Source organism: Plecotus auritus, assembly GCF_963455305.1.
Source record: "Plecotus auritus genome assembly, chromosome: 2".
Taxonomy (NCBI): domain Eukaryota; kingdom Metazoa; phylum Chordata; class Mammalia; order Chiroptera; family Vespertilionidae; genus Plecotus; species Plecotus auritus.
In genome coordinates, this window is record NC_137771.1 from 225,794,857 (window position 1) to 225,808,579 (window position 13,723).

At 51.6% G+C, this 13,723-nt stretch overlaps 1 protein-coding gene across 1 annotated transcript; it reads right to left on the bottom strand.

Moving 5' to 3' along the window:
• Positions 1-2,488: 2,488 nt before the first annotated feature.
• Positions 2,489-12,112, bottom strand: RIPPLY3 (ripply transcriptional repressor 3; the record flags this gene model as incomplete). Its single annotated transcript, XM_080654727.1, has 6 exons — positions 2,489-2,557; positions 2,641-2,952; positions 3,026-3,164; positions 8,011-8,078; positions 10,550-10,616; positions 12,009-12,112. The coding sequence occupies 6 exons, from the start codon at positions 12,110-12,112 to the stop codon at positions 2,489-2,491; spliced, it is 759 nt and encodes a 252-aa protein (XP_080510853.1).
• Positions 12,113-13,723: the final 1,611 nt, after the last annotated feature.

Here is a 13,723-nt window from a genome sequence, read left to right on the forward strand (position 1 = left end):
AATGGCTTTGTTCTTTTCTTTTTTTTAAGTTTATTTTTATTTTATTGATTTTTTACAGAGAAGGGAGAGGGATAGAGAGCTAGAAACATCGATGAGAGAGAAACATCGATCAGCTGCCTCCTGCACATCCCCCACTGGGGATGTGCCCGCAACCAAGGTACTTGCCCTTGACCGGAATCGAACCCGGGACCCTTCAGTCCGCAGGCCGACGCTCTATCCACTGAGCCGAACCGGTTTCGGCTGTTCTTTTTTTTTTTTAATGTATTTTTATTTATTTCAGAGAGGAAGGGAGAGGGAGAGATAGAAACATCAATGATGAGAGAGAATCATTGATCGGCTGCCTCCTGCACGCCACCTACTGGGGATCAAGCCGGCAACCCAGGCTGGTGCCCTTGACCGGAATCGAACCCGGGACCCTTCAGTCCGCAGGCCGACGCTCTACTCACTGAGCCAAATCGGCTAGGGCTAGATTTGGTTTTTTGACCGTCATCTGGTGAACGGCCAGATCTTTGTTCTCAGTAAAAGGGATGTAAGAAGACAACAAAACAAAGGCAAATGTGATCACTTCAGCCTCACCCCAAGCTGCACATGAGAGTAAGAATAAGGCTTCTAGAAAGTTTCTGTTAGAACCCAACAAAATAGAAGGCCATCTTGAATCCTTTTTGAAATAAACCCAGGTAAAATTGCTTTTTAAGTTTGAAAAAATATTTTAAACGAGTAAAAGAATAAAATAAAATACATGTTTTTTAAAAGATTAGAAGAAACCAAAAATAACAATTTTTTTAAAAGAAAAAAGTAATTTTTAAAAGGTAGAGCAATAAAAACAGTCGATGTTGGCCCCCTTTGGACAAGAAAGCGGGGACCAGCGAGGGTGACTTTTACTTTACAATGGATATTTTTCTACACTGTTTGGATTGTTAAAATACTTGCCTGTATTCCTTCTACTTTTTAATATAATGGATTTGAGCATTGATGTTATAGACCATTTTGTTTTCTTTTTTTTATACTTTCTCTGCATTCTTTTTTTTTTTAAATATATTTTACTTTTTTTTTTTTTAAATACATTTTTTATTGATATTTTACAGAGAGGAAGGGAGAGGGATAGAGAGTTAGAAACATCGATGAGAGAGAAACATCGATCAGCTGCCTCCTGCACACCTCCCACTGGGGATGTGCCCACAACCAAGGTACATGCCCTTGACCGGAATTGAACCTGGGACCTTTCAGTCCACAGGCTGACGCTCTATCCACTGAGCCAAACCGGTTCCTGCATCTGCATTCTTAAAAACAATAATTTATCATTTAAAGAGTTAAATATAAAAACCTCCTGATAGACTTTTAAAATCTTGAATGTAGGAACTAATGAAATCTAAAAATGTCTCAAACAAAAACGATGATTATCAAACATTTTTTTCTTTCAAAATATTTACTTCAGGTAGGAACTTATCTGATGTACTGTATATAGGCAGACAACCACATGTAACATAGTTCAGTAAAATACCTGGAGGAACGTATTCATTTGGTCAAATATAAAAAAATGAAAATAATTTTACATTCAATACTTTGACTGATAGCTATGTTATTCTATTCAAGTAACAAGCCCAAAGCAGCCCCCAACTCAGGGCTGACGCTCTTCTCTATTCATACACATAGCCCTTAAAGAACAGCCATGAAAACTCATGCACTGGAGGGGGGTCCCTCAGCCCGGCCTGCCCCCTCTCACAGTCTGGGAGCCCTCAGGGGCGGGAGTCAACCCAGCAATCAGGGGACGGCCACACCCCATCACACCTCTGCTGCTGCCACTGCCAGCAGCGCAAGCCTCGGCCAGCCCTGGTTATCTGAGCCTCAGGCGGCCCTGGGCAGCCACCATCCAAGGCTTGCCTGTGCCTCTGGCCAGCCCTGGGCAGCTGGGGGGCTATGGGGACTGGGGGACTCTGGAGGCAGGCACCCCGGCGGGGCTGAGGGGACTGGGCACCACCATCTTGTGGCTGTGGATGCTGCCATCTTTGAGGGTGGGACAGTCAATTAGCATATTCCCTTCTTATTGGCTGTGGGTGCCGCCATCTTAGAGGGCAGGGCAGTCAATTAGCATATTCCCTCTTTATTAGATAGGATTCTTACAGGATTTATTGTTTTATTTGTTTTCCATAAATAATTTTTTCAGAATGCCATGAAGTGACCACATCAACCTTTGGACAGTATCTTTCGCACAAAAGCACAAATAGCTACCAGTACACAAGGAGTCTCCGGTGAAGTGAGAGGCGTGGATGGGCTATTGGCCTGTATCGGAGGGTCTCCTTGGACGGCACAGTGGCCGCCGAATGTGGTCTGGAAGTTGGCCCTACCTGATGAGAACCCTTGTTGACACAAACCTTCCCTCGGTCCTAGCGTCCTTTCTTGGCGTTCCGTGAGTGCCCTGAAGAAGAGCCGCCACAAGGAGAAGGGGGAGCTGTGAGCTCTTGCCCTGGGTGGAGTGCTGGCCAGACAGTCAAAGCAGCCCCCCGGGGACATGCAATGTCCAGGCACAGCTGTCCCCAAGAGTGCACGCCAGGCAGGTCTGGGGGGAGGGACACCCCCGTTATTTGGGTGAGGAGCACTCAGCACCCCCTGGAGAGTCACCGTGTGGGAGCCCACCCTTACCACCGAGCCCCCCGTGTCCTCTGAGACCCTCGTGTCCTCCAGATCGTGGTGCGGGGTGTGTTGGCTGGTCTCTGCCCCTTCCTCCTGGGCCACATTCTGTGTCTCCGGGGCCACATTCCATGTCTCCTGGGCCACGTTCCGTGTCTCCGGGGCCACATTCCATGTCTCCAAGGCCACGTTCCGTGTCTCCAGGGCCACATTCCATGTCTCCTGGGCTACGTTCTGTATCTCCTGGGCCACGTTCCATATCTCCGGGGTCACGTTCCAGATCTCTTGGGCCACGTTCCGTGTCTCTTGGGCCACGTTCCGTGTCTCCGGGGCCACGTTCCGTGTCTCCAGGGCTCTCTGCCCCCGGCCCCTGGGCCTCCTGGGGAAGGAGCCGGGCCTCCTCCTCGGGCTCGCCATCCTCGGAGTCGGACTCGTCATTGTAGAAGTGGATCGTGGCTTGCACCGGGAAACTGGCCAGCACTTTCTCCCCAGAACTCTGCAGATACTCTTGGCGCTTTGAAATGGGCAAATAAAGTCTAATATTTCAGAAAAAACACAGCATTAGTCAACCTGAGCCAGTCTGAACTCGGCCTAGATGACCATGTCCCTAGGAGCAGCTTGGTCCCCTCCCCACACACACTAGTGCATCAACGAGGTGGCCACTGAGTGAGCAAGGCCACTAGGAAAAGGGTGGCTTCCGCGGAGGGAAAAGGAAAGGAAAACACTGTTTTCGTTCAAGACTAAGAGGCTCTCTGTGACCGCGTGAGGGCTGACTCCTCCCGGTCCTGGTCCGGGAGGCCCCTCGCCTGGGGCGTGTGGTGGCCCTTGGGGCTCTCGAGGAAACTTGACTCTGAAACCCTGGTCTAGAGGAGAAGGAGCTCATCCTCTGGGTGTTGCCACAGAGAAGCTATAGGGGTGGGTCCCTCACTTTTCCAGAATAGACGATGGCAGCCAGGCTATTTGCCCAGTAGGAAGAGAGAGGGAGAGGGAAAGAGAAAGGAAAAGGGAAGGGAAAAGGAGAAAGCAAGCAAGTTCCCATTTGGGGACCTTTTGGTGTACATATATCTGTATATTCAAAAAGGAAAGGAGACGCCCTAATGGGGTTGGCTCAGTGGATAGAGCGTCGGCCTACAGGGACTGAAGAGCCCCTGGTTCGATTCCAGTCAAGGGCACATGCCCAGGTTGCAGGATTGATCCCCAGGAGGTGGCATGTAGGAGGCAGCCAATCAATGATTCTCTTTCATCATTGATGTTTCTATCTCTCCCTCCCTTCCTCTCTGAAATCAATAAAAAAAAAATACTTTTGCCGAAACCGGTTTGGCTCAGTGGATAGAGCGTCGGCCTGCGGACTGAAGGGTCCCGGGTTCGATTCCGGTCAAGGGCATGTACCTTGGTTGCGGGCACATCCCCGGTGGGAGGTGTGCAGGAGACGGCTGATCGATGTTTCTCTCTCATCGATGTTTCTAGCTCTGTATCCCTCTCCCTTCCTCTCTGTAAAATGTCAATAAAGTGTATTTAAAAAAAAAAATACTTTTTTAAAAAAAGGAAAGGAGAGAAAATAGCTTATATATATATAAAATTGGAATCTCTGAATCCAGGTTTTGTAAATTTAGGATTCCAGTTATATATAGAAAGTATTTAAAACACCCCCTACTCTAGCCCAGCCCGCGTGGCTCAGTGGTCGACCTAAGAACCAGGAGGTCACGGTTTGATTCCTGGGCAGGACACATTCCCGGGTTTCGGGCTCCATCCCCAGTGTGGGGTGTGCAGGAGGCAGCCGATCAATGATTCTCTCTCATCATGGATGTTTCTCTCTCTCTCTCCCTCTCTGGAAAAACAAAACAAAAAAAACCTTCTACTCTTGCCCTGGCCAGGTAGCTCAGCTGTTAGAGTACCATCCCTATACACCAAGGTTTCAGCTTTGATCCCCAGTCCGGGCACATACAAGAAATAACCAAGTAATGCACAAATAAGTGGAGCAACGACTTGACATCTCTCTCTAAAATCAATTTAAAAAACAATAAAATAAAATACCTCCTACTCTCGCCGTAATCTCTATCCCTGAACCTTTCATGAATCTGTTTGCATTCCCCCCGTGGTCTGAGGAGCTGGGAGGATTATCCATTAATCACTGCTTATTTGCAAAGATGATTTCAAGTCTTTCAAGTTCCTGCCCCCCTACAGTGCCCAGGACAGCCCTAACCTCCAACAAGCGATCCAGTCTACACAAAGGGTCAACAGTTGAGAAACTCCGCAACAGAAAAAGAATATATACCTATGACAGTGACATGAGCATAGTATAGTGTTTGGCCACGTTAAAACTTAGGTGTTATGCCAATGGATGTAAGACACTGGGATGGTGGTGGGGGGTGGTGAGGGCATGTGCCGGGGGCTAGGGGAGGCTGGGGGAAGGTCAATGGGGAAAAAAAGGAGACATATGTACTACTCTTTGTAAAACTTTAAACAATAAAATAAAGTTAAAAATAAAAATTAGGTGTTACGCTGGCATCCAGTGGTCTACCTTTATTCTTGGTGGATATCTTCCAAGACCCCCACTGGATGCCTGAAACCATGGACAGTACCAAACCCCGTACATACTAGGCTTTTTCCTATACATACATACATGTGAAAAAGTTTAACTTATAAATTAGGCACAGTAAGCCCTAGCTGGTTTGGTTCAGTGGATAAAGCATCGGCCAGAGGACTGAAGGGTCCTGGGTTCAATTCCGGTGGAGGTTGTGGGCTCGGTCCCCAGTGGGGGGCATGCGGGAGTAAGCCAATCCGTGATTCTCTCTCATCATTGATGTTTCTATCTCTCTTTCTCCCTCTCCCTTCCTCTTTGAAATCAATATATTTTTTAAAAAAATTAGGCACAGTAAGAGATTAACAATCATCTATAATAATAAAAGGGTAATATGGTAATTAGACCGGACAGCTGAATGACCTTCCAGACATCCGGACATCCTTCCTGACAAGGCTGGGGCCCGGGGGAAGCCGGTTGGGGTCCCGGGTGTCTGCCAGTGGCCAGAGGAGGGAAGCCGGTGCCAGCAGCTGGGGGAAGTAAGGCCTACTCTTGCACGAATTTTCATGCATTGGGCCTCTAGTTACTAATAAAATAGAGTAATTATAACAGTATACTGTAATAAAAGTAATCCAAATTATACGACTGGCTGTGGGCCATTCTTAAGTAAAACAAGGGTTGCTTGAACCCACGCCCTGGGACGCCCCGACAGTCGGTGGGATAACGGAGAGGGTTAGGAAGTGCCTGGCGGGGAGGTACGTGTGTGCAGCGTGGAGCCGCTGGACAAAGGGAAGCTTCACGCCTGGGCGGGGAGAGTGGGAAGGCTCAGACTCACGACACTCAGGAGGACATGCAATTTAAAAGTGTAAGTTGCAGATAAGGGGAGACCACTGTATTCAGAGGTGAACTCCATGTTGCAGGATGTCTGGAATTTGCTTTAAAATATTCTAACAACCGCCCTGACCGGTTTGGCTCAGTGGATAGAGCGTCGGCTTGCGGACTGGAGGGTCCGGGGTTCGGTTCCAGTCAAGGGCATGTACCTTGGTTGCGGGCACATCCCCAGTGGGGGGTGTGCAGGAGGCAGCTGATCAATGTTTCTCTCTCATCGATGTTTCTAACTCTCTATCCCTCTCCCTTCCTGTCTGTAAAAAAAATCAATAAAATATATTTTTTTAAAAAATATTCTAACCACCACGATAAAAAAAAAAGAGTTGCGAGCCAGTGACAAACGTGACCAAATCTGAAGAATGTTAACGATTATTGAGGCTGGTGCGGGGCGCACAGGGACGCACTGCACTGTTCTCTCCACTTCCCCGCATGCCTGAAATTTTCTGTAACTAAAGTTTATCCAGTTCGCGATGCAGGCCTCCCCAGTCCCCGCGCTTTCACCGAATCTAAAACTGGGGAGCAGTAGCAGAGCGTCTGTGGGGGGCAGGCCCGGGCAGGGGGTGCTGGGGAATGCGCACAGGGCATGAGCGGGTGGTGGTCTCGCCCCAGTGCACGCCGGGATGGCCAGCAGGGCCTGTAAGATACAGCCGCCCAGGCCGGTCCCCAGAACAAGCGTGTCAGAACCCCGGGGAGCCACCCAGGGTCTGCCATCCCATGAGGATTAAAGGTCACCGAGAGAAGGGCGCTGGGAAAACTCCCCTTGTCCAGCGGTCACTCTCTGACCGCCTGAGGGGCCCTAATGCCACCTCTAGCAATTAGGTATCGGGGGTGCGACCCCAGCCCCCGGTCTCTCAGGCTCAGCAGGGTAAAAATACTCCAGTGAGAGGCCGGACAAGGTTTATTCTGATGAAGGAAATGGGAGACACAGAGATGGAGACAGAGAAACAGATGAAGCCCTGAGCATGAGCCACCTGCTTGAAGGTTGAAGTGAGAGGGATACACAGTGAGGGTCTTGATCCCGCCAAGACCTCAAAAGCACCCCAGAACCAGAGGCACAGCTGCGGGCCGCACCCACCCACCCCCCAGTCAGTCTTCACGAATACTTCCCAGGCCTACTTTGCCCTAGCCCAGTGGTCGGCAAACTCATTCGTCAACAGAGCCAAATATCAACAGTGCAATGATTGAAATTTCTTTGGAGAGCCACATTTTTTAAACTTCAACTTCTTCTAACACCACTTCTTCAAAATAGACCCGCCCAGGCCGTGGTATTTTGTGGAAGAGCCACACTCAAGGGGCCAAAGAGCCGCATGTGGCTCGCGAGCCGCCGTTTGCCGACCACAGCTCTAGACAACATCCTAACATACCCTGGGGGAGAAATAGTAATGGACCTAAAGAGCTAGGTAAAGAAATAGATATGCTTATACAATTCACACTCAATGAAATTTAACACAGACACAATATGTCGTAAGGGGTATCAAATGAAAGGTAGGACGGAAACACAGGCCAACCCAACTTGCAGCGGAAACAGTGACGGAATGAAGAAATGCATGGATTCCACAAATCCCACAGCACACCGCCGAAGTTCCCTGCGATAATAGTAACTCAACCATGTTGGCGAGCACGGAATTATCCGCCACTTCGTTGAAAACGTATGCAGTAGAAGGCACCACGGTGTGCCCATGCTGATCTGAAAAGGAAGTGATGCATTTCTTTTTTTTTTCTTTTTTTAATATATTTTATTGATTTTTTACAGAGAGGAAGGGAGAGGGACAGAGAGCTAGAAACATCGATGAGAGAGAAACATCGATCAGCTGCCTCCTGCACACCTCCTACTGGGGATGTGCCCGCAACCAAGGTACATGCCCTTGACCGGAATCGAACCTGGGACCCTTCAGTCCGCAGGCCGACGCTCTATCCACTGAGCCAAACCAGTTAGGGCAAAAGTGATGCATTTCTTACTGTGACGTTGTTACCTGACGGGATGCTGGAACCCGAAGGCGCCCTTTGATCCGGAAGTTTGCTGCTCAGCCCCTGGCTCCAGCTGTGAAGACAGACACACATGAAAAGCAAACACACAGTCAGGAAGCCTCTGAGGTCGCATCCTGAAATTAGAAAAGAAACACACACACAAAACGGAACCTCAGTGGCCTGCACCTGTTAGCCCCAGGAGCGATTCTAGGGACAGTTTCAGCACGGAAGTGGGACTTGCTAAGCCCGTCTTCCACTTGCGGTGGCCGGTGATGGCCAGGGCACTGCGAGGGATTCCAAGATGGACAGGTGCGTCCCACACAGTCCCCCTGTTCAGGCGTTTTAAATCTACTGGAGAGAGACCAGAGGATGGGAGCAGGAGAAGGAAGTCCTGACATCTCCTTCCAGGACATCCCCTCCCCTGCAGGGCCGGCAAGGTGCCAGGACGGAGATGGATCAGAGGTCAACAAAAGTTTAGTCTGTCGTTTATTTTCCTCAAAATGGGTGAGGGTGACTCCACCCAGGGCAGGGCCTTCTTGAAGCCTTCCCTCGAATTTCTAGCAGGGGTCCTCAAACTACGGCCCGCGGGCCACATGCGGCCCGCCGAGGACATTGATCCGGCCTGCCGGGTGCCGCTGCCTGTCCTGCTTAGCAGCCGACGCGTCCCGGGCCCGCAGTGCGCATAGGAATTTGTTCATAGTTTGTTTTTTTTTAACTATAGTCCGGCCCTCCAACGGTCTGTGGGACAGTGAACTGGCCCCCTGTTTAAAAAGTTTGAGGACCCCTGTGAGACATGCACAGCAAGGCTCCGGGGCCGAGGAATTCTCCTGTTGGTCGGGAGAGGGCGCTGTTGAGCAATAAGCGGTCCCTTTCCGCACTGGCTGCGCTCACCTGGCTGGGGCTGTGCTCACCTGGCTGGGGCTGCGCTCACCTGGCTGGGGCTCCGGGAGCAGTGCGCCTTACACCTGCCTCCCCGCCCTGCCAACTTAGTTCTGCAAAGAGCTGGCCCCAGGAAAGCTGGGCAGCGAGCACTGCAGCCCCACGGAACACCCACCCTCCACTCCCCCCCCAAAATCCATGGGCACAACCGCTTAGTCCAGTGTGCCAGGCTGACGCCCAGCCAGAAGGTAGCTACAGCTTAACGTCTTTTCTGCAATCTTCACTTTTCTCACCAATGGCCTTCTCATCACCCTAGGGATAAAAATCCACCTGCCTGCCTTCCGTTAGGAAGCTGGCTCTGGTATTTTTATTCTTGCAACTGATAGGCTCCATATACATTTCACTTAAAAGAAAACTGGCCCTAACCGGTTTGGCTCAGTGGATAGAGCGTCGGTCTGCAGACTCAAGGGTTCCAGGTTCAATTCCGGTCAAGGGCATGTACCTTGGTTGCGGGCACATCCCCAGTAGGGGGTGTGCAGGAGGCAGCTGTTTGATGTTTCTCTCTCATTGATGTTTCTAACTCTCTCTCCCCCTCCCTTCCTCCCTGTAAAAAAATCAATAAAATACATTTAAAAAAATTAAAAAACGAAAACTGCACCATTGTAAACGTCTGTATTATCTCTCTCTCAAGCACTTGAAGTCTTATGTTAAGTTTGAATGCAAAAGAAGGAATTAGTTTTCATTATTTAGACATTGCATGTATTGAATAATAATTTGGGCAACGTAATCATATCGCTTGTTAATTTGACTTTTACTTGCTTCATTCTTTAAATCATAGTAACTGAGTGAAAATCCCATTATTCACACTAAGTTAATGAAGTCGTCTACGCCTGCTTCCCCACACCTGAGTTTATCCTATCGCCGCCAACTGCACACTAAGCCGTATGCCACGTGTATTATGTCTTTCCTCGCCTAATGAACGTCAGCATTTAAAAAAAAAAAGTCATCCATTTCTATTTTAAACTAGAACGAGGGAAGGTAAATTCCATGAAAGCAAGTCATTACTTCAATAAGCGTAAAGCAATTTAGCTCCCACTGCAGCAAACAAAAGGAGGGTGGTGGCCATTCATCTCGGCGCACAAAGCCCTCCGCGGGGTGTATTTGCTCAGAGCAGTCCCCGAGGCACCCCGGGGCTGCTCCCAGACAGGGTGGAAAGTGCTTCAGAAAGGGCCGGGCGGCGTGCGGGCTAACCACACCGCTGAGCACCCCAGACCGAGCTCTGCCCTTATTTGCACGGTGGCACCCGCCCAGCGCTCATGGCACACTCGGCTTTCCTCTAAGGCAAGGGAGGGAGGCAGCCTTCTCCTACCTCTCTCTACCTATGGTCCCGTTGCGGGGAGGAGAAGCAAACCAGCATGAAAGAGGTATCGTGGAACGCCCAGGCAATCGCTGTGCGGGAGAGGCTTTGCTTTTCAAGAACGGAGACGCAAGAGCCCAGCCTACAGCGACTCAGGTTGCATCAGCATCGCTCCCCAGGCCCGGCTCCAGACCACTGAGCTTTAGATGCCGAGGGAGGGACAGGTGGAGGGGCCTTTCGTTATTTCCGAGATGGTGCCATTCCTGGCTTGAACTGGTGGATGCCTGCAACACCCCACGTCACCTCACCTGGCTGCCAGCTCCCGTGGGCTCAGCATCTCGGGGTGTCAGGGTCCAAGGTCTCCACGGGGTGGGGCTGGAACGGAAGGGACCAGGAGTGAGCCCCAGCATCCTCTGCTGTCTTTGAAAATCATGTGCTAAGAGGTATCATTTCTGCTGTGTGCCTGGAAAAGGGGTCACTGGACACCCCAGAACGTCCCCTCAAGTTAACTGTGGCTACCCAACACCGTGTGTGTGTGTGTGTGTGTGTGTGTGTGTGTGTGTGTGTTCGCGTGTGCTTCCTCCTGCCACATTCCCAGTTTCTGCCATCCCTGGCCTTTGAGAAGTCCCAAATCTGACTCAATGATCAGGGGACACAACAGTTGAAGATTTTTTTCTCCATGTCTGGCTACCAGTCGTGGGCAAACTACGGCCCGCGGGCCGGATCCGGCTGTTCTATCCGGTTCTCTTGCTCTCCCCTCCGCTCCTTTACTTTGAATTTATATTAGTTCACACAAACACTCCATCCATGCTTTTGTTCCGGCCCTCCGGTCCAGTTTAAGAACCCATGGTGGCCCTCGAGTCAAAAAGTTTGCCCACCCCTGGTAGACTCTTCGATTCAGACAGATTGCCTCCCACAGCTGGCGACTTTGTGGCTCAGGACTTCCAGCCACACAGCCTGGATCACTGAAGGGTCTTGACTCTCAGAGATGATTCTGCAGAGTTCTATGGAGCACAAAGGGGCAATGGGGGTGCACAAAGGGGCAATGGGGGTGCACAAAGGGGCAATGGGGGTGCACAAAGGGGCAATGGGGGTGCACAAAGGGGCAATGGGGGTGCACAAAGGGCCCATGGGTTTCTCCTCTCCCGCTGCCTGGCCGCCCAGCCCCGCCACACCTTCCCCGCTAATTTGATTTCCTTCAACTTCACTACCTTGAAAAGGGCTGATGCGCGGGGCCCCAGATACAGCGCAAAGACTGTCACCAAGATTATGACAGTCTCCCTAGCTGGTTTGGCTCAGTGGATAGAGCATCGGCCTGCGGACTGAAGGGTCCCAGGCCCGGGTTGCGGGCTTGGTCCCCAGTAGGGGACATGCAGGAGGCAGCCGATCAGTGATTCTCTCTCATCATTGATGTTTCTATTTTTCTCTCCATCTCCCTTCCTCTCTGAAATCAATAAAAATATATTTTTAAAAAACGATTCTGACAGTCCATGTGCGGAGACCCCCTGCAAGGCTCGTCGAGGGGCGGGACACATCACCGCTCGCAGCCAGGTGCAGTCAGACCTAGACCCGGGAGTGCTGGGCTCTTTCCTGGCAAACCTCCTGGACCCCCGCGCTCTGCGCTGGAACCCAGACGACTCTGCGTCCCCGCCTCCGGCTGAGGGGCTCGCCTGGCGTCGCGGAGGAACTGGGGGACCCAGCGCCTGGGCACCCCGCTCCCAGCACCACTCGCCGCGCCCCTCACGCGCCCCACCGGGCCGCCCTCACCTCTCGGGCCCGCGTGGCGAAGGTGGCCTCCGGGGACCGTCCGCGGGGCAGGGACAGACGCGACCCCGCGCCTCCCGGGCTCCAGCCGCCGCCTCGGGTCGCATGGTGCCCGCGGAGCCCGCGCCCTCCAGTGGCGCCAGCGACTCGGCCGCGCCTGCAACCGCTCGGGCGAGGGCGCCAGGTTTAAAACGGGGGCGGGAGGGGAGGACACGGGAAGCCCGGAGGGGCGGGGAGGGCGCGGGAGATGGGGCGGGGGGCGCAGGGGACACCGGCGGGGGAGGGGACCAGAAAAGCTCCCGGAGGGAGGGGGCGCGCGGCGAGATGGGGGTGGGGGGTGTCAGGGAGGGGGCGCGGGCAGCCCGGGGTGAGGGTGGGGAGGGGACAAAGGAAACCCAGGAGGGCGCCAGGGCGGGGACGAGGAAGCTGAGGGAGGGCAGCGGGAAGTGACCCGGGCAGCCGGGGAGGAGGACGCATGGGGTCGAGGCCGTGGGCGTCTCCGTCGGGGCTCTCCCGCCGGGTTGGGGGGGGGGCGGGTGCTCCCCGAGGTCCTCCCGGCCAGGCGTGGAAGAGGAGGGTTCCTCGCTTCTTCCCGCCCCTTTGGGGTTCTTTCTCCGCGGTCCCCGGGGTTCTGATTCCTGCGCGAGCATCTTGGTCCCCAGGTTTAGCGGAACCTCACACCCACCACTTTAAAGTGGCCTCGGGGTTTGTAATGAGCACACCTTTCTCAGGAGGTAGGACAACTCTATCATGTGCCTTGGAAATGGCCACTTCTTTATTCTTATGGATTTCAGGGAGGAAGGGACAGGGAGCGAGAGACAGAAACATCATAACCTGTAACCCGGGCATGTGCCCTTGGCGGGAATCGAACCTGGCACCCTTCGGTCCGCAGGCCTCTGTCCACTGAGCCAAACCAGCGAGGGCAAAAATGGTCACTTCTTGACCCAGTAATTCTACTTCACTGACGATCTATACAAAGCTTGTGACCCAGAAGGTGTATTTTGAAATGGGAACAAGATGTATTTAATCAGAGAGGTGTTCACTCTGGTGTTATTTATAATGTTGAAAAATTCATCTAAAAATATGGCAATGATGAAGTACAGTGGTGGAATATCATGCAGCTAATAAAAATGTTTACCGAGTGTTGAGCAGCATGGGGAAATATACATGGTATAATGTTAAAAGAACAAAACTGTATGAGGAGAATCCAAAATGTATATAGAGGATACACGGGTCAAAGCGAATGGCCACTGAGTACTGGGATTACGAAGGATTTAAAGACCCCCCCCCCAAAAAAAAGGTTCAACAATAAGAACATATTTATTTTTATTGTGGTAAAATACACATAACATAAAAGTGACCATTTTCAAATACAACCCAGTGGCATTAAGTATACCTGCACTGCCACCAGCCATTTCTAGAACTTTTGAAACTCCACACCCATTAAGCACCCCATTCCCCTTCCTTCTGCCCAGGCAGCCAGCTTCCTACTTCCTGTCTCTCCGGACTGCACTATTCCAGGCGCTTCAAAATCTGGAATCATCTGTCCCTTTGTGGACCACCTATTATGACTATAAACTGTCCACGTAACCCTCCCCTCAGCCCTGGAACAGGCATGATCTTCATTTCACAGATTAAGAAACTGGGGTCCAGAAACGTCATCTGATTAGACAGCCAGCACGGACATCCCGGTGGGTTTGGGAAACTGGACGCCCCTC